At 44.7% G+C, this 27,023-nt stretch overlaps 1 protein-coding gene across 1 annotated transcript in view; it reads left to right on the top strand.

Annotated features, from left to right (window-relative positions):
- The window catches only part of LOC124025819 (vitamin K-dependent protein S-like), a gene marked incomplete at its 5' end in the record, with an annotated part of 46,174 nt that extends 19,996 nt beyond the window's left edge, over positions 1-26,178 (top strand). The window contains 11 exon segments of the mRNA XM_046339143.1: positions 802-888; positions 3,852-3,974; positions 5,371-5,502; positions 11,541-11,669; positions 13,816-14,056; positions 14,155-14,341; positions 20,790-20,954; positions 21,982-22,150; positions 23,647-23,783; positions 23,859-24,081; positions 25,936-26,178. Coding sequence (XP_046195099.1) covers positions 802-888; positions 3,852-3,974; positions 5,371-5,502; positions 11,541-11,669; positions 13,816-14,056; positions 14,155-14,341; positions 20,790-20,954; positions 21,982-22,150; positions 23,647-23,783; positions 23,859-24,081; positions 25,936-26,099 — 1,757 coding nt within the window.
- Between the last annotated feature and the right edge of the window lie 845 nt (positions 26,179-27,023).

Here is a 27,023-nt window from a genome sequence, read left to right as displayed (position 1 = left end):
TTGTCTGTCTGATGTCAGCTAATATAACCCCACTGTGTTGTCTGTCTGATGTCAGCTAATATAACCCCACTGTGTTGTCTGTCTGATGTCAGCTAATATAACCCCACTGTGTTGTCTGTCTGTCTGATGTCAGCTAATATAACCCCACTGTGTTGTCTGATGTCAGCTAATATAACCCCACTGTGTTGTCTGATGTCAGCTAATATAACCCCACTGTGTTGTTGTCTGTCTGATGTCAGCTAATATAACCCCACTGTGTTGTCTGTCTGATGTCAGCTAATATAACCCCACTGTGTTGTCTGTCTGATGTCAGCTAATATAACCCCACTGTGTTGTTGTCTGTCTGATGTCAGCTAATATAACCCCACTGTGTTGTCTGTCTGATGTCAGCTAATATAACCCCACTGTGTTGTTGTCTGTCTGATGTCAGCTAATATAACCCCACTGTGTTGTCTGTCTGTCTGATGTCAGCTAATATAACCCCACTGTGTTGTTGTCTGATGTCAGCTAATATAACCCCACTGTGTTGTTGTCTGTCTGATGTCAGCTAATATAACCCCACTGTGTTGTCTGTCTGATGTCAGCTAATATAACCCCACTGTGTTGTCTGTCTGATGTCAGCTAATATAACCCCACTGTGTTGTTGTCTGATGTCAGCTAATATAACCCCACTGTGTTGTCTGTCTGATGTCAGCTAATATAACCCCACTGTGTTGTCTGTCTGATGTCAGCTAATATAACCCCACTGTGTTGTTGTCTGTCTGATGTCAGCTAATATAACCCCACTGTGTTGTGTTTCAGTTTGTCTGGGTTCACATCGTGTGGGCATCAACAACCAGAACTCTGGAGACTCCAACGTCCCTTCAAACCTCAGAACCTGTGTCAAAGGTTGGTGGGGTTCAGAGGTCAGGGCTACGGGTTGGTTTAGAGACGGTTTTTGGGGTTCAGAGGTCAGGGCTACGGGTTGGTTTAGAGACGGTTGGTGGTGTTCAGAGGTCAGGGCTACGGGTTGGTTTAGAGACGGTTGGTGGGGTTCAGAGGTCAGGGCTACGGGTTGGTTTAGAGACGGTTGTTGGGGTTCAGAGGTCAGGGCTACGGGTTGGTTTAGAGACGGTTGGTGGGGTTCAGAGGTCAGGGCTACGGGTTGGTTTAGAGACGGTTGTTGGGGTTCAGAGGTCAGGGCTACGGGTTGGTTTAGAGACGGTTGGTGGGGTTCAGAGGTCAGGGCTACGGGTTGGTTTAGAGACGGTTGTTGGGGTTCAGAGGTCAGGGCTATGGGTTGGTTTAGAGACAGCTGTTGGGGTTCAGAGGTCAGGGCTACGGGTTGGTTTAGAGAAGGGTTGTCAACTAAAATCATTCCCCGCGGGCCTCATTTAGTCTTCAATGAGGTCTGTAGTTTAATTTTTAAAAATGCAAAAAGTTGTCACCTCCATTTTCTGGTTTAGGGGTAGGATGATGGTTTAGGGGTAGGATGCTGGTTTAGTGGTCTTATGTTTGACCCCCCTGGTTTAGGGGTAGGATGCTGGTTTAGGGGTAGGATGCTGGTTTAGGGGTAGGATGCTGGTTTAGGGGTAGGATGATGGTTTAGGGGTAGGATGATGGTTTAGGGGCAGGATGCTGGTTTAGGGGTAGGATGCTGGTTTAGTGGTAGGATGCTGGTTTAGGGGTAGGATGATGGTTTAGTGGTAGGATGCTGGTTTAGGGGTAGGATGCTGGTTTAGGGGTAGGATGCTGGTTTAGGGGTAGGATGATGGTTTAGGGGTAGGATGATGGTTTAGGGGTAGGATGATGGTTTAGGGGTAGGATGCTGGTTTAGGGGTAGGATGCTGGTTTAGGGGTAGGATGCTGGTTTAGGGGTAGGATGATGGTTTAGGGGGTAGGATGCTGGTTTAGGGGTAGGATGCTGGTTTAGGGGTAGGATGATGGTTTAGGGGTAGGATGCTGGTTTAGGGGTAGGATGATGGTTTAGGGGTAGGATGATGGTTTAGGGGTAGGATGCTGGTTTAGGGGTAGGATGATGGTTTAGGGGTAGGATGCTGGTTTAGGGGTAGGATGATGGTTTAGGGGCAGGATGCTGGTTTAGGGGCAGGATGCTGGTTTAGGGGTAGGATGATGGTTTAGTGGTAGGATGCTGGTTTAGGGGTAGGATGCTGGTTTAGTGGTAGGATGCTGGTTTAGGGGTAGGATGCTGGTTTAGTGGTAGGATGCTGGTTTAGGGGTAGGATGCTGGTTTAGGGGTAGGATGCTGGCCCATGGGTTGTATGTTTGACCCCCTGGTTTAGGGGTAGGATGCTGGTTTAGGGGTAGGATGCTGGTTTAGTGGTAGGATGCTGGTTTAGGGGTAGGATGCTGGTTTAGGGGTAGGAGGCTGGCCCATGGGTTGTATGTTCGACCCCCCTGGTTTAGGGGTAGGATGCTGGTTTAGGGGTAGGAGGCTGGCCCATGGGTTGTATGTTCGACCCCCCTGGTTTAGTGGTAGGATGCTGGTTTAGGGGTAGGATGCTGGTTTAGTGGTAGGATATTGGTTTAGTGGTCATATGTTTGACCCCCCTGGTTTAGGGGTAGGATGCCGGTTTAGGGGTAGGACCCACGGACCGTATGTTTGTATAGTCCTGTCTGGATACCTGTATGTGTTCTGTATAGTCCTGTTTGGATACCTGTATGTGTTCTGTATAGTCCTGTCTGGATACCTGTGTGTGTTCTGTATAGTCATGTCCTGTCTGGATACCTGTATGTGTTCTGTATAGTCCTGTCCTGTCTGGATACATGTATGTGTTCTCTATAGTCCTGTCTGGATACCTGTATGTGTTCTGTATAGTCCGGTGTGGATACCTGTGTGTGTTCTGTATAGTCCTGTCTGGATACCTGTATGTGTTCTGTATAGTCCTGTCTGGATTCCTGTGTGTGTTCTGTATAGTCATGTCCTGTCTGGATACCTGTATGTGTTCTGTATAGTCATGTCCTGTTTGGATACCTGTATGTGTTCTGTATAGTCCTGTCTGAATACCTGTATGTGTTCTGTATAGTCCTGTCTGGATACCTGTATGTGTTCTGTATAGTCATGTCCTGTCTGGATACCTGTATGTGTTCTGTATAGTCCTGTCTGGATACCTGTATGTGTTCTGTATAGTCCTGTCTGGATACCTGTATAGTCCTGTCCTGTCTGGATACCTGTATGTGTTCTGTATAGTCCTGTCTGGATACCTGTATGTGTTCTGTATAGTCCTGTCTGGATACCTGTATGTGTTCTGTATAGTCCTGTCTGGATACCTGTATGTGTTCTGTATAGTCATGTCCTGTCTGGATACCTGTATGTGTTCTGTATAGTCCTGTCTGGATTCCTGTATGTGTTCTGTATAGTCATGTCCTGTCTGGATACCTGTATGTGTTCTGTATAGTCATGTCCTGTCTGAATACCTGTATGTGTTCTGTATAGTCCTGTCTGGATACCTGTATGTGTTCTGTATAGTCCTGTCTGGATACCTGTATGTGTTCTGTATAGTCCTGTCTGGATACCTGTATGTGTTCTGTATAGTCCTGTCTGGATACCTGTATGTGTTCTGTATAGTCCTGTCCTGTCTGGATACCTGTATGTGTTCTGTATAGTCCTGTCTGGATACCTGTATGTGTTCTGTATAGTCCTGTCTGGATACCTGTATGTGTTCTGTATAGTCCTGTCTGGATACCTGTATGTGTTCTGTATAGTCCTGTCTGGATACCTGTATGTGTTCTGTATAGTCCTGTCTGGATACCTGTATGTGTTCTGTATAGTCCTGTCTGGATACCTGTATGTGTTCTGTATAGTCCTGTCTGGATAGCTGTATGATACCTCTGTGTGTGTTGTTCTGCAGAGATCAGTGACCAGTGCCTTCCGTTTCCGTGTTACAAGGAGGGTTCTGAACGCTGCATCGATGGCCAGGCCTCCTTCACCTGTCAGTGTCGACCAGGCTGGAAGGGCCCGCGCTGTGAGGATGGTAGGTACCAGACAGACAGGGTTGGGGTTAGACAGGCCTCCTTCACCTGTCAGTGTCGACCAGGCTGGAAGGGCCCGCACTGTGAGGATGGTCGGTACCAGACAGACAGGGTTTCCCCGTACTACAGATCTTTCATATTGGGTAATACTGGGTCCTGGCTTAATACTGGGTCATGGCTTAATACTGGGTCCTACTTAATACTGGGTCCTGGCTTAATACTGGGTCCTGGCTTAATACTGGGTCCTGGCTTAATACTGGTTCCTGGCTTAATACTGGGTCCTGGCTTTATACCTGGTACTACTTAATACTGGGCCCTGGCTTAATACTGGGTCCTGGCTTAATACTGGGTCCTGGCTTAATACTGGGTTCTACTTAATACTGGGTTCTACTTAATACTGGGTCCTACTTAAAACTGGGTCCTACTTAATACTGAGTCCTGGTTTAATACTGGGTCCTACTTAATACTGGGTCCTGGCTTAATACTGGGTCCTGGCTTAATACTGGGTCCTGGCTTAATACCGGGTCCTGGCTTAATACTGGGTCCTGGTTTAATACTGGGTCCTACTTAATACTGGGTCCTGGCTTAATACTGGGTCCTACTTAATACTGGGTCCTGACTTAATACTGGGTCCTGACTTAATACTGGGTCCTGGCTTAATACTGGGTCCTGGCTTAATACTGGGTCCTGGCTTAATACTGGGTCCTGGCTTAATACTGGGTCCTACTTAATACTGGGTTCTACTTAATACTGGGTCCTACTTAATACTGGGTCCTGGTTTAATCCTGGGTCCTGGCTTAATACTGGGTCCTACTTAATACTGGGTCCTACTTAATACTGGGTCCTGGCTTAATACTGGGTCCTACTTAAAACTGGGTCCTACTTAATACTGGGTCCTGGTTTAATACTGGGTCCTACTTAATACCGGGTCCTGGCTTAATACTGGGTCCTGGCTTAATCCTGGGTCCTGGCTTAATACTGGGTCCTGGCTTAATACTGGGTCCTACTTAATACTGGGTTCTACTTAATACTGGGTCCTACTTAATACTGGGTCCTGGTTTAATACTGGGTCCTGGCTTAATACTGGGTCCTACTTAATACTGGGTCCTACTTTATACTGGGTCCTGGCTTAATACTGGGTCCTACTTAATACTGGGTCCTACTTAATACTGGGTCCTGGCTTAATACTGGGTCCTACTTAATACTGGGTCCTACGTAATACTGGGTCCTGGCTTAATCCTGGGTTGCTGGTTTGAATCCGTCTCTAAAAGTTTGGTCAGAAACGTTGGTGTTGCTGACTTACTAGGCAGGAACAGGACTTGGAGCCGAGTTTATAGTCAATAAATCCATGTTTTGTTATTCTTGAATAACAATGTTATTGGTTGTTTTATTGATCAGACATCGACGAGTGTTCAGACCCAGATCACCAAGCCGGCTGCAACCAGAAGTGTTACAACTCCCCCGGGAGCTTCCGCTGTATGTGTGACGATGGGTACCGGTTCAGAACCAGCGAGAAGATCCACTGTACAGGTAACAGTTACTGTTATATAGATCCACTGTACAGGTACCAGTTATATAGATCCACTGTACAGGTAACAGTTACTGTTAAATAGATCCACTGTACAGGTAACAGTTATATAGATCCACTGTACAGGTAACAGTTATATAGATCCACTGTACAGGTAACAGTTACTGTTATATAGATCCACTGTACAGGTACCAGTTATATAGATCCACTGTACAGGTAACAGTTACTGTTAAATAGATCCACTGTACAGGTAACAGTTATATAGATCCACTGTACAGGTAACAGTTATATAGATCCACTGTACAGGTAACAGTTACTGTTATATAGATCCACTGTACAGGTACCAGTTATATAGATCCACTGTACAGGTAACAGTTACGTTATATAGATCCTCTGTACAGGTAACAGTTACTGTTATATAGATCCACTGTACAGGTACCAGTTACTGTTATATAGATCCACTGTACAGGTAACAGTTATATAGATCCACTGTACAGGTAACAGTTATATAGATCCACTGTACAGGTAACAGTTACTGTTAAATAGATCCACTGTACAGGTAACAGTTATATAGATCCACTGTACAGGTAACAGTTACTGTTATATAGATCCACTGTACAGGTACCAGTTATATAGATCCACTGTACAGGTAACAGTTATATAGATCCACTGTACAGGTAACAGTTATATAGATCCACTGTACAGGTAACAGTTACTGTTATATAGATCCACTGTACAGGTACCAGTTACTGTTATATAGATCCACTGTACAGGTAACAGTTATATAGATCCACTGTACAGGTAACAGTTACTGTTATATAGATCCACTGTACAGGTAACAGTTATATAGATCCACTGTACAGGTAACAGTTATATAGATCCACTGTACAGGTAACAGTTATATAGATCCACTGTACAGGTAACAGTTACTGTTATATAGATCCACTGTACAGGTACCAGTTACTGTTATATAGATCCACTGTACAGGTAACAGTTATATAGATCCACTGTACAGGTAACAGTTATATAGATCCACTGTACAGGTAACAGTTATTGTTATATAGATCCACTGTACAGGTAACAGTTATATAGATCCACTGTACAGGTAACAGTTACTGTTTTATAGATCCACTGTACAGGTAACAGTTACTGTTATATAGATCCACTGTACAGGTAACAGTTACTGTTATATAGATCCACTGTACAGGTAACAGTTATATAGATCCACTGTACAGGTAACAGTTACTGTTATATAGATCCACTGTACAGGTAACAGTTATATAGATCCACTGTACAGGTAACAGTTATATAGATCCACTGTACAGGTAACAGTTACTGTTATATAGATCCACTGTACAGGTAACAGTTACTGTTATATAGATCCACTGTACAGGTACCAGTTACTGTTATATAGATCCACCGTACAGGTAACAGTTATATAGATCCACTGTACAGGTAACAGTTATATAGATCCTCTGTACAGGTAACAGTTATATAGATCCACTGTACAGGTAACAGTTACTGTTATATAGATCCACTGTACAGGTAACAGTTATATAGATCCTCTGTACAGGTAACAGTTACTGTTATATAGATCCACTGTACAGGTAACAGTTAGTTATATAGATCCACTGTACAGGTACCAGTTACTGTTATATAGATCCACTGTACAGGTACCAGTTACTGTTATATAGATCCACTGTACAGGTAACAGTTACTGTTATATAGATCCACTGTACAGGTAACAGTTACTGTTATATAGATCCACTGTACAGGTACCAGTTACTGTTATATAGATCCACCGTACAGGTAACAGTTATATAGATCCACTGTACAGGTAACAGTTATATAGATCCTCTGTACAGGTAACAGTTATATAGATCCACTGTACAGGTAACAGTTACTGTTATATAGATCCACTGTACAGGTAACAGTTATATAGATCCTCTGTACAGGTAACAGTTACTGTTATATAGATCCACTGTACAGGTAACAGTTACTGTTATATAGATCCACTGTACAGGTACCAGTTACTGTTATATAGATCCACTGTACAGGTACCAGTTACTGTTATATAGATCCACTGTACAGGTAACAGTTACTGTTATATAGATCCACTGTACAGGTAACAGTTACTGTTATATAGATCCACTGTACAGGTACCAGTTACTGTTATATAGATCCACCGTACAGGTAACAGTTATATAGATCCACTGTACAGGTAACAGTTATATAGATCCTCTGTACAGGTAACAGTTATATAGATCCACTGTACAGGTAACAGTTACTGTTATATAGATCCACTGTACAGGTAACAGTTATATAGATCCTCTGTACAGGTAACAGTTACTGTTATATAGATCCACTGTACAGGTAACAGTTACTGTTATATAGATCCACTGTACAGGTACCAGTTACTGTTATATAGATCCACTGTACAGGTACCAGTTACTGTTATATAGATCCACTGTACAGGTAACAGTTACTGTTATATAGATCCACTGTACAGGTACCAGTTATATAGATCCACTGTACAGGTAACAGTTACTGTTATATAGATCCACTGTACAGGTAACAGTTAGTTATATAGATCCACTGTACAGGTAACAGTTATATAGATCCTCTGTACAGGTAACAGTTACTATTATATAGATCCACTGTACAGGTAACAGTTGTTATATAGATCCACTGTACAGGTACCAGTTATATAGATCCACTGTACAGGTAACAGTTATATAGATCCACTGTACAGGTACCAGTTACTGTTATATAGATCCACTGTACAGGTAACAGTTACTGTTATATAGATCCACTGTACAGGTACCAGTTACTGTTATATAGATCCACTGTACAGGTAACAGTTATATAGATCCACTGTACAGGTAACAGTTATATAGATCCACTGTACAGGTAGTTACAGTTATATAGATCCACTGTACAGGTAACAGTTACTGTTATATAGATCCACTGTACAGGTAACAGTTATATAGATCCTCTGTACAGGTAACAGTTACTGTTATATAGATCCACTGTACAGGTAACAGTTACTGTTATATAGATCCACTGTACAGGTACCAGTTACTGTTATATAGATCCACTGTACAGGTACCAGTTACTGTTATATAGATCCACTGTACAGGTAACAGTTACTGTTATATAGATCCACTGTACAGGTACCAGTTATATAGATCCACTGTACAGGTAACAGTTACTGTTATATAGATCCACTGTACAGGTAACAGTTATATAGATCCACTGTACAGGTAACAGTTATATAGATCCACTGTACAGGTAACAGCTGTTATATAGATCCACTGTACAGGTAACAGTTACTGTTATATAGATCCACTGTACAGGTAACAGTTATATAGATCCACTGTACAGGTAACAGTTACTGTTATATAGATCCACTGTACAGGTAACAGTTACTGTTATATAGATCCACTGTACAGGTAACAGTTACTGTTATATAGATCCACTGTACAGGTAACAGTTAGTTATATAGATCCACTGTACAGGTAACAGTTACTGTTATATAGATCCACTGTACAGGTAACAGTTATATAGATCCACTGTACAGGTAACCAGTTATATAGATCCACTGTACAGGTAACAGTTAGTTATATAGATCCACTGTACAGGTACCAGTTACTGTTATATAGATCCACTGTACAGGTAACAGTTACTGTTATATAGATCCACTGTACAGGTAACAGTTATATAGATCCACTGTACAGGTAACAGTTACTATTATATAGATCCACTGTACAGGTAACTGTTATATAGATCCACTGTACAGGTACCAGTTATATAGATCCACTGTACAGGTAACAGTTATATAGATCCACTGTACAGGTACCAGTTACTGTTATATAGATCCACTGTACAGGTAACAGTTACTGTTATATAGATCCACTGTACAGGTACCAGTTACTGTTATATAGATCCACTGTACAGGTAACAGTTATATAGATCCACTGTACAGGTAACAGTTATATAGATCCTCTGTACAGGTAACAGTTATATAGATCCACTGTACAGGTAACAGTTACTGTTATATAGATCCACTGTACAGGTAACAGTTATATAGATCCTCTGTACAGGTAACAGTTACTGTTATATAGATCCACTGTACAGGTAACAGTTACTGTTATATAGATCCACTGTACAGGTACCAGTTACTGTTATATAGATCCACTGTACAGGTACCAGTTACTGTTATATAGATCCACTGTACAGGTAACAGTTACTGTTATATAGATCCACTGTCTGGTACCAGTTATATAGATCCACTGAGGAACCAGTTACTGTTATATAGATCCACTGTACAGGTAACAGTTACTGTTATATAGATCCACTGTACAGGTAACAGTTATATAGATCCACTGTACAGGTAACAGTTGCTGTTATATAGATCCACTGTACAGGTACCAGTGTCTGCTGTATAATATCTCTGAGGAACCAGCTAAATGATCCCTCCCAGTAGTGTCTGCTGTTATATCTCTGAGGAACCAGCTAAATGTGTTCCCTCCCCAGATAGTGTCTACTGTTATATAGATATCAGTTACTGTTATATAGATCCACTGTACAGGAACCAGCTAAATGTGTTCCCTCCCCAGATAGTGTCCACTGTACAGGTAACAGTTATATGTTCCCTCCCAGATAGTGTCAGTTATATAGGAACCAGCTAAATGTGTTCACTCCCAGATATCAATGAGTGTCTGCTGTACCCCAATATCTCTGAGGAACCAGCTAAATGTGTTCCCTCCCCAGATAGTGTCTGCTGTACCCCAATATCTCTGAGGAACCAGCTAAATGTGTTCCCTCCCCAGATAGTGTCTGCTGTACCCCAATATCTCTGAGGAACCAGCTAAATGTGTTCCCTCCCCAGATAGTGTCTGCTGTACCCCAATATCTCTGAGGAACCAGCTAAATGTGTTCCCTCCCCAGATAGTGTCTGCTGTACCCCAATATCTCTGAGGAACCAGCTAAATGTGTTCCCTCCCCAGATAGTGTCTGCTGTACCCCAATATCTCTGAGGAACCAGCTAAATGTGTTCCCTCCCCAGATAGTGTCTGCTGTACCCCAATATCTCTGAGGAACCAGCTAAATGTGTTCCCTCCCCAGATAGTGTCTGCTGTACCCCAATATCTCTGAGGAACCAGCTAAATGTGTTCCCTCCCCAGATATCAATAGTGTCTGCTGTACCCCAATATCTCTGAGGAACCAGCTAAATGTGTTCCCTCCCCAGATAGTGTCTGCTGTACCCCAATATCTCTGAGGAACCAGCTAAATGTGTTCCCTCCCCAGATAGTGTCTGCTGTACCCCAATATCTCTGAGGAACCAGCTAAATGTGTTCCCTCCCCAGATATCAATAGTGTCTGCTGTACCCCAATATCTCTGAGGAACCAGCTAAATGTGTTCCCTCCCCAGATATCAATGAGTGTCTGCTGTACCCCAATATCTCTGAGGAACCAGCTAAATGTGTTCCCTCCCCAGATAGTGTCTGCTGTACCCCAATATCTCTGAGGAACCAGCTAAATGTGTTCCCTCCCCAGATAGTGTCTGCTGTACCCCAATATCTCTGAGGAACCAGCTAAATGTGTTCCCTCCCCAGATATCAATGAGTGTCTGCTGTACCCCAATATCTCTGAGGAACCAGCTAAATGTGTTCCCTCCCCAGATAGTGTCTGCTGTACCCCAATATCTCTGAGGAACCAGCTAAATGTGTTCCCTCCCCAGATAGTGTCTGCTGTACCCCAATATCTCTGAGGAACCAGCTAAATGTGTTCCCTCCCCAGATAGTGTCTGCTGTACCCCAATATCTCTGAGGAACCAGCTAAATGTGTTCCCTCCCCAGATAGTGTCTGCTGTACCCCAATATCTCTGAGGAACCAGCTAAATGTGTTCCCTCCCCAGATAGTGTCTGCTGTACCCCAATATCTCTGAGGAACCAGCTAAATGTGTTCCCTCCCCAGATAGTGTCTGCTGTACCCCAATATCTCTGAGGAACCAGTAATATATGTGTTCCCTCCCCAGATATCAATGAGTGTCTGCTGTACCCCAGTATCTGTGAAGAACCGGCTAAATGTGTCAACAACCCTGGCATGTATGAGTGCCAGTGTCCCCCGGGCTTCAGTTACAACTTCACCTTGCGTTCCTGTTTGGGTGAGATGCCACTCCACTGTGCCCACACTGATCACAGGAGAAAGACACTATCACAGACAGGAACATGTTCATTTAACTAAGGAACAGTGGGTTAACTGGTCTAGGAACAGTGGGTTAACTGGTCTAGGAACAGTGGGTTAATTGGTCATGGAACAGTCGGTTAACTGGTCGAGGAACAGTGGGTTAACTGGTCTAAGAACAGTGGGTTAACTGGCCTAGGAACAGTGGGTTAACTGGTCTAGGAACAGTGGGTTAACTGGTCTAGGAACAGTGGGTTAACTGGTCTAGGAACAGTGGGTTAACTGGTCTAGGAACAGTGGGTTAACTGGCCTAGGAACAGTGGGTTGACTGGTCTAGGAACAGTGGGTTAACTGGTCTAGGAACAGTGGGTTAACTGGTCTAGGAACAGTGGGTTAACTGGTCTAGGAACAGTGGGTTAACTGGTCTAGGAACAGTGGGTTAACTGGTCTAGGAACAGTGGGTTAACTGGTCTAGGAACAGTGGGTTAACTGGTCTAGGAACAGTGGGTTAACTGGTCTAGGAACAGTGGGTTTACTGGTCTAGGAACAGTGGGTTAACTGGTCTAGGAACAGTGGGTTAACTGGTCTAGGAACAGTGGGTAAACTGCCTTGTTCAGGGGCAGAACGTCAGATTTGTACCTTGTCAGCTCAGGGATTCGATCTAGGAACCTTTCGGTTACTGGCCCAACTCTCTAACCACTAGGCTACCTGCCTCCTCTACACTCTAACCACTAGGCTACCTGCCTCCTCTACACTCCAACCACTAGGTTACCTGCCTCCTCTACACTCTAACCACTAGGTTACCTGCCTCCCCTACACTCTAACCACTAGGCTACCTGCCTCCCCTACACTCTAACCACTAGGCTACCTGCCTCCCCTACACTCTAACCACTAGGCTACCTGCCTCCCCTACACTCTAACCACTAGGCTACCTGCCTCCTCTACACTCTAACCACTAGGCTACCTGCCTCCTCTACACTCTAACCACTAGGCTACCTGCCTCCTCTACACTCTAACCACTAGGCTACCTGCCTCCTCTACACTCTAACCACTAGGCTACCTGCCTCCTCTACACTCTAACCACTAGGCTACCTGCCTCCTCTACACTCTAACCACTAGGCTACCTGCCTCCTCTACACTCTAACCACTAGGCTACCTGCCTCCTCTACACTCCAACCACTAGGTTACCTGCCTCCTCTACACTCTAACCACTAGGTTACCTGCCTCCCCTACACTCTAACCACTAGGCTACCTGCCTCCCCTACACTCTAACCACTAGGCTACCTGCCTCCCCTACACTCTAACCACTAGGCTACCTGCCTCCCCTACACTCTAACCACTAGGCTACCTGCCTCCTCTACACTCTAACCACTAGGCTACCTGCCTCCTCTACACTCTAACCACTAGGCTACCTGCCTCCTCTACACTCTAACCACTAGGCTACCTGCCTCCTCTACACTCTAACCACTAGGCTACCTGCCTCCTCTACACTCTAACCACTAGGCTACCTGCCTCCTCTACACTCTAACCACTAGGCTACCTGCCTCCTCTACACTCTAACCACTAGGTTACCTGCCTCCTCTACACTCTAACCACTAGGCTACCTGCCTCCTCTACACTCTAACCACTAGGTTACCTGCCTCCTCTACACTCTAACCACTAGGCTACCTGCCTCCTCTACACTCTAACCACTAGGCTACCTGCCTCCCCTACACTCTAACCACTAGGCTACCTGCCTCCTCTACACTCTAACCACTAGGCTACCTGCCGCCTCTACACTCTAACCACTAGGCTACCCTGCCTCCTCTACACTCTAACCACTAGGCTACCTGCCTCCCCTACACTCTAACCACTAGGCTACCTGCCTCCCCTACACTCTAACCACTAGGCTACCTGCCTCCTCTACACTCTAACCACTAGGCTACCTGCCTCCTCTACACTCTAACCACTAGGCTACCTGCCTCCCCTAAATATACAGTCTGACAAGTAAAAAAAATGTCAGAGACAATTATATTCAAGGACCTAATGGAACTTTTGGTATCAACTGATCTTAACCCTGACCCTGTACCTCCTGTAATGACCTCTGACCTCTACCCTCTCCGCCTGACGCTCGTGGTTGTCCCCAGACGTCGACGAGTGCGAGGTGGGCGTGTGCGAGGGCGTGTGTGTGAACACGATGGGTAGCTACTCCTGCCGCTGCGAAGGTCGTCAGGGCCTGCGGTTAGCGGAGGACCAGCGTTCCTGCGAGGAGGTGCCGGTGTGTGTCCAGCTCTACGACTACAAACACTCTGAGATGCTGTACCTGGGAGAACAATTCACCGGAGGACCTGTCATATACCTCCGCTTCAGACTACCGGAGAACACCAAGTAAGGGCGTTTAAACACACCGAGGCAGAGACAGACATGCAGTCCTGTTCACAACTGTACCCTAAATCGTACGGGTCGTCTGGGTCGTGTGTCTCCAGGTTTGCTGCAGAGTTTGACTTCCGTACGTTTGACCCAGAAGGGGTGGTTCTGTACGCAGAGTCTTCCCAGGACTCATGGTTCATGCTGGGGCTGAGGGGAGGACGGATCGAGGTCCAGTTCAAGACCCAGCACTCCATGAAGGTCACCAGCGGGGGCAAGGCCATCAACGATGGACAGTGGCATGTGGTAAGACTGGCTCGTGGATTACTGATGACTTTTTACTGTCTCTAGCTGGTTATATTAGTCCTCTGTCCAACCTGACTGTCTCTAGCTGGTTATATTAGTCCTCTGTCCAACCTGACTGTCTCTAGCTGGTTATATTAGTCCTCTGTCCAACCTGACTGTCTCTAGCTGGTTATATTAGTCCTCTGTCCAACCTGACTGTCTCTAGCTGGTTATATTAGTCCTCTGTCCAACCTTACTGTCTCTAGCTGGTTATATTAGTCACCTGTCCAACCTGACTGCCTGTCTTTTACTGTCTCTAGCTGGTTATATTAGTCCTCTGTCCAACCTGACTGTCTCTAGCTGGTTATATTAGTCGTCTGTCCAATCTGACTGTCTCTAGCTGATTATATTAGTTGTCTGTCCAACCTGACTGTCTCTAGCTGGTTATATTAGTCGTCTGTCCAACCTGACTGTCTCTAGCTGGTTATATTAGTCGTCTGTCCAACCTGACTGTCTCTAGCTGGTTATATTAATCGTCTGTCCAATCTGACTGTCTCTAGCTGGTTATATTAGTCACCTGTCCAACCTGACTGCCTGTCTTTTACTGTCTCTAGCTGGTTAAATTAGTCCTCTGTCCAACCTGACTGTCTCTAGCTGGTTATATTAGTCGTCTGTCCAACCTTACTGTCTCTAGCTGGTTATATTAGTCGTCTGTCCAATCTGACTGTCTCTAGCTGGTTATATTAGTCGTCTGTCCAATCTGACTGTCTCTAGCTGGTTATATTAGTCCTCTGTCCAACCTGACTGTCTCTAGCTGGTTATATTAGTCCTCTGTCCAACCTGACTGTCTCTAGCTGGTTATATTAGTCCTCTGTCCAACCTGACTGTCTCTAGCTGGTTATATTAGTCCTCTGTCCAACCTTACTGTCTCTAGCTGGTTATATTAGTCACCTGTCCAACCTGACTGCCTGTCTTTTACTGTCTCTAGCTGGTTATATTAGTCCTCTGTCCAACCTGACTGTCTCTAGCTGGTTATATTAGTCGTCTGTCCAATCTGACTGTCTCTAGCTGATTATATTAGTTGTCTGTCCAACCTGACTGTCTCTAGCTGGTTATATTAGTCGTCTGTCCAACCTGACTGTCTCTAGCTGGTTATATTAGTCGTCTGTCCAACCTGACTGTCTCTAGCTGGTTATATTAATCGTCTGTCCAATCTGACTGTCTCTAGCTGGTTATATTAGTCACCTGTCCAACCTGACTGCCTGTCTTTTACTGTCTCTAGCTGGTTAAATTAGTCCTCTGTCCAACCTGACTGTCTCTAGCTGGTTATATTAGTCGTCTGTCCAACCTTACTGTCTCTAGCTGGTTATATTAGTCATCTGTCCAATCTGACTGTCTCTAGCTGGTTAAATTAGTCCTCTGTCCAACCTGACTGTCTCTAGCTGGTTATATTAGTCACCTGTCCAACCTGACTGTCTCTAGCTGGTGATATTAGTCATCTGTCCAACCTGACTGCCTGTCTTTACTGTCTCTGGCTGGTTATATTAGTCATCTGTCCAACCTGACTGTCTCTAGCTGGTTATATTAGTCCTCTGTCCAACCTTACTGTCTCGAGCTGGTTATATTAGTCACCTGTCCAACCTGACTGTCTCTAGCTGGTGATATTAGTCGTCTGTCCAACCTGACTGCCTGTCTTTACTGTCTCTAGCTGGTTATATTAGTCCTCTGTCCAACCTGACTGTCTCTAGCTGGTTATATTAGTCGTCTGTCCAACCTGACTGTCTCTAGCTGGTTATATTAGTCCTCTGTCCAACCTGACTGCCTGTCTTTACTGTCTCTAGCTGGTTATATTAGTCACCTGTCCAACCTGACTGTCTCTAGCTGGTTATATTAGTCACCTGTCCAACCTGACTGCCTGTCTTTTACTGTCTCTAGCTGGTTATATTAGTCAACTGTCCAACCTGACTGCCTGTCTTTTACTGTCTCTAGCTGGTTATATCAGTCAACTGTCCAACCTGACTGTCTCTAGCTGGTTATATTAGTCACCTGTCCAACCTGACTGTCTCTGGCTGGTTATATTAGTCATCTGTCCAACCTGACTGTCTCTAGCTGGTTATATTAGTCCTCTGTCCAACCTTACTGTCTCAAGCTGGTTATATTAGTCACCTGTCCAACCTGACTGTCTCTAGCTGGTTATATTAGTCACCTGTCCAACCTGACTGTCTCTAGCTGGTTATATTAGTCCTCTGTCCAACCTGACTGTCTCTAGCTGGTTATATTAGTCCTCTGTCCAACCTGACTGCCTCTAGCTGGTTATATTAGTCGTCTGTCCAATCTGACTGTCTCTAGCTGGTTATATTAGTCACCTGTCCAACCTGACTGTCTCTAGCTGGTTATATTAGTCCTCTGTCCAACCTTACTGTCTCGAGCTGGTTATATTAGTCACCTGTCCAACCTGACTGTCTCTAGCTGGTGATATTAGTCGTCTGTCCAACCTGACTGCCTGTCTTTACTGTCTCTAGCTGGTTATATTAGTCGTCTGTCCAACCTGACTGTCTCTAGCTGGTTATATTAGTCCTCTGTCCAACCTGACTGCCTGTCTTTACTGTCTCTAGCTGGTTATATTAGTCACCTGTCCAACCTGACTGTCTCTAGCTGGTTATATTAGTCACCTGTCCAACCTGACTGCCTGTCTTTTACTGTCTCTAGCTGTTTATATTAGTCAACTGTCCAACCTGACTGCCTGTCTTTTACTGTCTCTAGCTGGTTATATCAGTCAACTGTCCAACCTGACTGTCTCTAGCTGGTTATATTAGTCACCTGTCCAACCTGACTGTCTCTGGCTGGTTATATTAGTCATCTGTCCAACCTGACTGTCTCTAGCTGGTTATATTAGTCCTCTGTCCAACCTGACTGTCTCTAGCTGGTGATATTAGTCGTCTGTCCAACCTGACTGCCTGTCTTTACTGTCTCTAGCTGGTTATATTAGTCCTCTGTCCAACCTGACTGTCTCTAGCTGGTTATATTAGTCGTCTGTCCAACCTGACTGTCTCTAGCTGGTTATATTAGTCCTCTGTCCAACCTGACTGCCTGTCTTTACTGTCTCTAGCTGGTTATATTAGTCACCTGTCCAACCTGACTGTCTCTAGCTGGTTATATTAGTCACCTGTCCAACCTGACTGCCTGTCTTTTACTGTCTCTAGCTGGTTATATTAGTCAACTGTCCAACCTGACTGCCTGTCTTTTACTGTCTCTAGCTGGTTATATCAGTCAACTGTCCAACCTGACTGTCTCTAGCTGGTTATATTAGTCACCTGTCCAACCTGACTGTCTCTGGCTGGTTATATTAGTCATCTGTCCAACCTGACTGTCTCTAGCTGGTTATATTAGTCCTCTGTCCAACCTTACTGTCTCAAGCTGGTTATATTAGTCACCTGTCCAACCTGACTGTCTCTAGCTGGTTATATTAGTCACCTGTCCAACCTGACTGTCTCTAGCTGGTTATATTAGTCCTCTGTCCAACCTGACTGTCTCTAGCTGGTTATATTAGTCGTCTGTCCAATCTGACTGTCTCTAGCTGGTTATATTAGTCGTCTGTCCAATCTGACTGTCTCTAGCTGGTTATATTAGTCCTCTGTCCAACCTGACTGTCTCTAGCTGGTTATATTAGTCCTCTGTCCAACCTGACTGTCTCTAGCTGGTTATATTAGTCCTCTGTCCAACCTGACTGTCTCTAGCTGGTTATATTAGTCCTCTGTCCAACCTTACTGTCTCTAGCTGGTTATATTAGTCCTCTGTCCAACCTGACTGCCTGTCTTTTACTGTCTCTAGCTGGTTATATTAGTCCTCTGTCCAACCTGACTGTCTCTAGCTGGTTATATTAGTCGTCTGTCCAACCTGACTGTCTCTAGCTGGTTATATTAATCGTCTGTCCAATCTGACTGTCTCTAGCTGGTTATATTAGTCACCTGTCCAACCTGACTGCCTGTCTTTTACTGTCTCTAGCTGGTTAAATTAGTCCTCTGTCCAACCTGACTGTCTCTAGCTGGTTATATCAGTCGTCTGTCCAACCTTACTGTCTCTAGCTGGTTATATTAGTCGTCTGTCCAATCTGACTGTCTCTAGCTGGTTAAATTAGTCCTCTGTCCAACCTGACTGTCTCTAGCTGGTTATATTAGTCACCTGTCCAACCTGACTGTCTCTAGCTGGTGATATTAGTCGTCTGTCCAACCTGACTGCCTGTCTTTACTGTCTCTAGCTGGTTATATTAGTCCTCTGTCCAACCTGACTGTCTCTAGCTGGTTATATTAGTTGTCTGTCCAACCTGACTGTCTCTAGCTGGTTATATTAGTCCTCTGTCCAACCTGACTGCCTGTCTTTACTGTCTCTAGCTGGTTATATTAGTGACCTGTCCAACCTGACTGTCTCTAGCTGGTTATATTTAGTCACCTGTCCAACCTGACTGCCTGTCTTTTACTGTCTCTAGCTGGTTATATCAGTCAACTGTCCAACCTGACTGCCTGTCTTTTACTGTCTCTAGCTGGTTATATTAGTCCTCTGTCCAACCTGACTGCCTGTCTTTTACTGTCTCTAGCTGGTTATATTAGACACCTGTCCAACCTGACTGTCTCTAGCTGGTTATATTAGTCACCTGTCCAACCTGACTGTCTCTAGCTGGTGATATTAGTCGTCTGTCCAACCTGACTGCCTGTCTTTACTGTCTCTAGCTGGTTATATTAGTCCTCTGTCCAACCTGACTGTCTCTAGCTGGTTATATTAGTCGTCTGTCCAACCTGACTGTCTCTAGCTGGTTATATTAGTCACCTGTCCAACCTGACCGTCTCTGGCTGGTTATATTAGTCATCTGTCCAACCTGACTGTCTCTAGCTGGTTATATTAGTCCTCTGTCCAACCTTACTGTCTCAAGCTGGTTATATTAGTCACCTGTCCAACCTGACTGTCTCTAGCTGGTTATATTAGTCACCTGTCCAACCTGACTGTCTCTAGCTGGTTATAATAGTCACCTGTCCAACCTGACTGTCTCTAGCTGGTTATATTAGTCACCTGTCCAACCTGACTGTCTCTAGCTGGTTATATTAGTCCTCTGTCCAACCTGACTGTCTCTAGCTGGTTATATTAGTCCTCTGTCCAACCTGACTGTCTCTAGCTGGTTATAATAGTCACCTGTCCAACCTGACTGCCTGTCTTTTACTGTCTCTAGCTAGTTATATTAGTCACCTGTCCAACCTGAATGCCTGTCTTTTACTGTCTCTAGCTGGTTGTATTAGTCCTCTGTCCAACCTGACTGTCTGTCTTTTATTGTCTCTAGCTGGTTATATTAGTCACCTGTCCAACCTTACTGTCTCTAGCTGGTTATATTAGTCCTCTGTCCAACCTTACTGTCTCTAGCTGGTTATATTAGTCCTCTGTCCAACCTTACTGTCTCTAGCTGGTTATATTAGTCCTCTGTCCAACCTGACTGTCTGTCTTTTACTGTCTCTAGCTGGTTATATTAGTCCTCTGTCCAACCTGACTGTCTGTCTTTTACTGTCTCTAGCTGGTATATTAGTCCTCTGCCCAACCTGACTGTCTGTCTTTTACTGTCTCTAGCTGGTTATATTAGTCCTCTGTCCAACCTGACTGCCTGTCTTTTACTGTCTCTAGCTGGTTATATTAGACACCTGTCCAACCTGACTGTCTCTAGCTGGTTATATTAGTGACCTGTCCAACCTGACTGTCTCTAGCTGGTTATATTAGTCCTCTGTCCAACCTGACTGCCTGTCTTTTACTGTCTCTAGCTGGTTATATTAGACACCTGTCCAACCTGACTGTCTCTAGCTGGTTATATTAGTCACCTGTCCAACCTGACTGTCTCTAGCTGGTTATATTAGTCACCTGTCCAACCTGACTGTCTCTAGCTGGTTATATTAGTGACCTGTCCAACCTGACTGTCTCTAGCTGGTTATATTAGTCACCTGTCAAACCTGACTGTCTCTAGCTGGTTATAATAGTCATCTGTCCAACCTGACTGCCTGTCTTTTACTGTCTCTAGCTGGTTATATTAGACACCTGTCCAACCTGACTGTTTCTAGCTGGTTATATTAGTCACCTGTCCAACCTGACTGCCTGTCTTTTACTGTCTCTAGCTGGTTATATTAGACACCTGTCCAACCTGACTGCCTGTCTTTACTGTCTCTAGCTGGTTATATTAGTCACCTGTCCAACCTGACTGCCTGTCTTTTACTGTCTCTAGCTGGTTATATTAGACACCTGTCCAACCTGACTGCCTGTCTTTACTGTCTCTAGCTGGTTATATTAGTCACCTGTCCAACCTGACTGTCTCTAGCTGGTTATATTAGTTATCTGTTATCTTGTTGTTGGTATGTAATGTTGTAGTTATGTGTTGTTGTTGTTGTTGTGTAATGTTGTTGTTGTCGTGTAATGTTGTTGTTGTGTAATGTTGTTGTAGATCTCAGTAGATGAACTAGAGTCCAGTATCAGTGTTAAGATCAGTAAGGAAGCTGTGATGAGCATCAACAGCCCTGAGAGTCTCTTTACAGCCATTAACGGGAAACTGGAGACCAAGGTGTACATCGCAGGGCTGCCCAACCGCACCGACAGCGTCATCAAACCGGTAAACAGCCCGCTGCCGCAACACCAACCACAGAACAACCATAGATCAACCACACCACAACCACACCACAACCACAGAACAACTATAGATCAACCACAGAACAACCATAGATCAACCACACCACAACCACAGAACAACTATAGAACAACCATAGATCAACCACAGAACAACCACAGAACAACCACAGAACAACCACAGAACAACCACAGAACAACTATAGAACAACCACAGAACAACCATAGAACAACCATAGATCAACCACACCACAACCCCAGAACAACTATAGAACAAACCACAGAACAACCATAGATCAACCACACCATAACCACAGAACAACCACACCAAAACCACAGAACAACCACAGAACAAACCACAGAACAACCATAGATCAACCACAGAACAACCACACCACAACCACAGAACAACCATAGAACAACCACAGAACCACAGAACAACCACAGAACCACCACAGAACCACAGAACAACCACAGAACAACCACAGAACCACAGAACAACCACACCACAACCACAGAACAACCATAGAACAACCACAGAACAACCACACAACAACCACAGAACAACCACACAACAACCACAGAACAACCATAGAACAACCACAGAACAACCACAGAACAACCATAGAACAACCACAGAACAACCACACAACAACCACAGAACAACCACAGAACAACCACACATCAACCACAGATCAACCACAGAACAACCATAGATCAACCACAGAACAACCATAGATCAACCACAGAACAACCACACAACAACCACAGAACAACCATAGATCAACCACAGAACAACCACACAACAACCACAGAACAACCATAGATCAACCACAGAACAACCATAGATCAACCACAGAACAACCATAGAATAAACATTCAACCAACAACCACACAAATAATGATCAGATAATCACTCGACAACCGCAGAACGACCATAAAAACAACGATTCCATAACCGTAAAACAACCATCATACAACCACCTGATGACATTGATGTGACCCCTGTACAGATCAACGCTCGTCTGGACGGGTGTATCAGGGGCTGGAACCTGATGAACCAGGGGGCGTCTGGGGTCAAAGAGGTTATTCAGGAGAAGAAGAGTAAACACTGTTTCCTGCACGTAGAGAGAGGAACCTACTTCACTGGGGCAGGACTGGCTCACTTCAACATAGACTACAGTGAGTAGTGTACACTAGACTGGCTCACTTCAACATAGACTACAGTGAGTAGTGTACACTAGACTGGCTCACTTCAACATAGACTACAGTGAGTAGTGTACACTAGACTGGTTCACTTCAACATAGACTACAGTGAGTAGTGTACACTAGACTGGCTCACTTCAACATAGACTACAGTGAGTAGTGTACACTAGACTGGCTCACTTCAACATAGACTACAGTGAGTAGTGTACACTAGACTGGCTCACTTCAACATAGACTACAGTGAGTAGTGTACACTAGACTGGCTCACTTCAACATAGACTACAGTGAGTAGTGTACACTAGACTGGCTCACTTCAACATAGACTACAGTGAGTAGTGTACACTAGACTGGTTCACTTCAACATAGACTACAGTGAGTAGTGTACACTAGACTGGCTCACTTCAACATAGACTACAGTGAGTAGTGTACACTAGACTGGCTCACTTCAACATAGACTACAGTGAGTAGTGTACACTAGACTGGCTCACTTCAACATAGACTACAGTGAGTAGTGTACACTAGACTGGCTCACTTCAACATAGACTACAGTGAGTAGTGTACACTAGACTGGGTTCTACTACTATAGTGGACTATATATATTCTACTATAATGGACTATATATATTCTACTACTACAGTGGACTAGATATATTCTACTACTATAGTGGACTATATATATTCTACTATAATAGTGGACTATATATATTCTACTATAATAGTGGACTATATATATTCTACTACTACAGTGGACTATATATATTCTACTACTATAGTGGACTATATATATTCTACTATAGTGGACTATATATATTCTACTACTACAGTGGACTATATATATTCTACTATAATAGTGGACTATATATATTCTACTACTATAGTGGACTATATATATATATTCTACTACTATAGTGGACTATATATATTCTACTACTATAGTGGACTATATATATTCTACTACAACAATGGACTATATATATTCTACTACTATAGTGGACTATATATATTCTACTACTATAGTGGACTATATATATTCTACTATAATAATGGGGTGGTCTATATAGACCTCTGTTTACTGGGGCAGTCTTTGGTGCTTCTGTCTGCCTGTCTAACTAACATTATGTGTGTGTGTGTGTGTGTGTGTGTGTGTGTGTGTGTGTGTGTGTGTGTGTGTGTGTGTGTGTGTGTGTGTGTGTGTGTGTGTGTGTGTGTGTGTGTGTGTGTGTGTGTGTGTGTGTGTGTGTGTGTGTGTGTGTGTGTGTGTATATATGTGTGTGTGTGTGTATATATGTGTGTGTGTGTGTATATGTGTGTGTGTGTGTGTGTGTGTGTGTGTGTGTGTGTGTGTGTGTGTGTGTGTGTGTGTGTGTGTGTGTGTGTGTGTGTGTGTGTGTGTGTGTGTGTGTGTGTGTGTGTGTGTGTAGTGTGTGTGTGTGTGTGTGTGTGTGTGTGTGTGTGTGTGGTGGATCTGTGTAGGGGAGTCAGGGAGCTGGAGGGTGGATCTGAATATGCGTATCCGTCCGTCCAGCAGTACAGGAGTCCTCTTCGCTCTGGTCCTCAACGATACTGTCCCCCTGTCTGTCGCCGTGGTTACGCAAGGACCTGACGAAGCTGTGAGTTCAGCAACGATCCCCACGCCCACACACACACACACACAAACCCATCACCTCTCCCCCTCCTTTCTCCAGGACCTGCAGGTGTTCCTGGATGGAGTGTCCGTGGCAACGCTGCAGTCGTTGATGTTGTGTTACCCGGACCGTCTGTCTGTAGAACTGACTGTCACCCCCACTAGCCTGGAGATCGTCGCCAACACCTCCACCTGGTCCTACAGCCTCCCTGACGGGGCGCTGGATCGACTCAACAACACAATGATGACACACTCTGTCAGGACATGTATAGGAGGACTGCCAGGTAACTAGCTGGTTACTAACTAACTAACTAACCACAATGATGACACACTCTGTCAGGACATGTATAGGAGGACTGCCAGGTAACTAGCTGGTAACTAACTAACTAACTAACTAACTAACTAACCACAATGAGGACACACTCTGTCAGGACATGTATAGGAGGACTGCCAGGTAACTAGCTGGTTACTAACTAACTAACTAACTAACTAACTAACTAACTAACCACAATGATGACACACTCTGTCAGGACATGTATAGGAGGACTGCCAGGTAACTAGATGGTTACTAACTAACTAACTAACTAACCACAATGATGACACACTTTGTCAGGACATGTATAGGAGGGCTTCCAGGTAACTAGCTGGTTACTAATTAACTAACTAACAAACCACAATGATGACACTCTGTCAGGACATGTATAGGAGAACTGCCAGGTAACTAGCTGGTTCCTAACTAACTAACTAACCACAATGATGACACACTCTGTCAGGACATGTATAGGAGGACTGCCAGGTAACTAGCTGGTTACTAACTAACCACAATGATGATACACTCTGTCAGGACATGTATAGGAGGGCTTCCAGGTAACTAACTAACTAACTAACTAACTAACTAACCACAATGATGACACACTCTGTCAGGACATGTATAGGAGGACTGCCAGGTAACTAGCTGGTTACTAACTAACTAACTAACTAACTAACTAACTAACTAACCACAATGATGACACACTCTGTCAGGACATGTATAGGAGGACTGCCAGGTAACTAGATGGTTACTAATTAACTAACTAACTAACCACAATGATGACACTCTGTCAGGACATGTATAGGAGAACTGCCAGGTAACTAGCTGGTTCCTAACTAACTAACTAACTAACCACAATGATGACACACTCTGTCAGGACATGTATAGGAGGACTGCCAGGTAACTAGCTGGTTACTAACTAACCACAATGATGACACACTCTGTCAGGACATGTATAGGAGGGCTTCCAGGTAACTAACTAACTAACTAACTAACTAACTAACTAACTAACTAACTAGTAGCTCATTAGCCACAGGACTGCCAGGTAACTAGCTAGTAGCTCATTAGCCACAGGACTGCCAGGTAACTAGCTAGTAGCTCATTAGCCACAAGACTGCCAGGTAACTAGCTAGTAGCTCATTAGCCACAGGACTGCCAGGTAACTAGCTAGTTGCTCATTAGCCACAGGACTGCCAGGTAACTAGCTAGTAGCTCATTAGCCACAGGACTGCCAGGTAACTAGCTAGTAGCTCATTAGCCACAGGACTGCCAGGTAACTAGCTAGTAGCTCATTAGCCACAGGACTGCCAGGTAACTAGCTAGTAGCTCATTAGCCACAGGACTGCCAATTAACTAGCTAGTAGCTCATTAGCCACAGGACTGTGAGGTAACTAGCTAGTAGCTCATTAGCCACAGGACTGCCAGGGAACTAACTAGTAGCTCATTAGCCACAGGACTTCCAGGTAACTAGCTAGTAGCTCATTAGCCACAGGGCTGCCAGGTAATGAGCTAGTAGCTCATTAGCCACAGGACTGCCAGGTAACTAGCTAGTAGCTCATTAGCCACAGGACTGCCAGGTAACTAGCTAGTAGCTCATCAGCCACAGGACTGCCAGGTAACTAACTAGTAGCTCATTATCCACAGGACTGCCAGGTAACTAACTAGTAGCTCATTATCCACAGGACTGCCAGGTAACTAGCTAGTAGCTCATTAGCCACAGGACTTCCAGGTTGGTGAAACTGACTAACGTAGTCCATATTTCAGAACTGATTCAGATTGATGCCGTGTGAAGTGTTTCTGGGTATTTAATCCCTCCGTCCGTCTCCAGATGAGGTCCCGGTCTCCGCCACCCCGGTGACAGCCTACTACCACGGCTGTATGGACGTCAACGTCAACGCTCGACTGTTAGACTTCGACGAGGCGGACACTAAACACAACAGCATTAAGTCCCACTCCTGCCCCCCTGTCTCGCCCCCCCAAGACACTCTCTGACGACCCCCCCCCCCACAGGAAGTGACCTCACAGCCAGGCCGACCAATCACCACACTTCTCTGTCCTGAGGCCCAAATCTGTGTATATGATCCTCTACCTAATGATTAGGAGGAGGGGGAGGGAGGGAGGGGGGTAGGGAGGGAAGAAAGGAGTGGGGGAGGGATGGGGAGAGGGGAGAAAGGGGGAGGGAGGGGGGAGTGAAAGGGAGAAAGGGGGAGGGAGAGATGGTGGGTGGACTTGCACAATGCAGTCATTTCTGTTTATTTAGTTTCCTGCACTCTTTGTTAGACTGTTTTTGAAGGTTTCATATTTTTCATTGGACACTTGTCCATCACCCCACCATGGTTTGTATTGCCGTGAAATAAACACCAGGCTCTGTTCCTGTGAAGAAGAGGAGTTACCAAAACATGTTGCCATGGACACTGACTGTTCCAGCATCACTGGTTCTGTTGCCATAGACACTGACTGTTCCAGCATCACTTGTTCTGTTGCCATAGACACTGACTGATCCAGCATCACTGGTTCTGTTGCCATAGACACGGACTAATCCAGCATCACTTGTTCTGTTGCCATAGACACTGACTGATCCAGCATCACTGGTTCTGTTGCCATAGACACTGACTAATCCAGCATCACTTGTTCTGTTGCCATAGACACGGACTGTTCCAGCATCACTTGTTCTGTTGCCATAGACACTGACTGTTCCAGCATCACATGTTATGTTGCCATAGACACTGACTGTTCCAGCATCACTAGTTCTGTTGCCATAGACACTGACTGTTCCAGCATCACTTGTTCTGTTGCCATAGACACTGACTGTTCCAGCATCACTTGTTCTGTTGCCATAGACACTGACTGTTCCAGCATCACTGGTTCTGTTGCCATAGACACTGACTGTTCCAGCATCACTGGTTCTGTTGCCAT

Source organism: Oncorhynchus gorbuscha, unplaced genomic scaffold (assembly GCF_021184085.1).
Source record: "Oncorhynchus gorbuscha isolate QuinsamMale2020 ecotype Even-year unplaced genomic scaffold, OgorEven_v1.0 Un_scaffold_2463, whole genome shotgun sequence".
Lineage (NCBI taxonomy): Eukaryota > Metazoa > Chordata > Actinopteri > Salmoniformes > Salmonidae > Oncorhynchus > Oncorhynchus gorbuscha.
The sequence above is the reverse complement of the archived record's forward strand: the minus strand, read 5'-3'. Positions and strand labels throughout refer to the sequence as shown.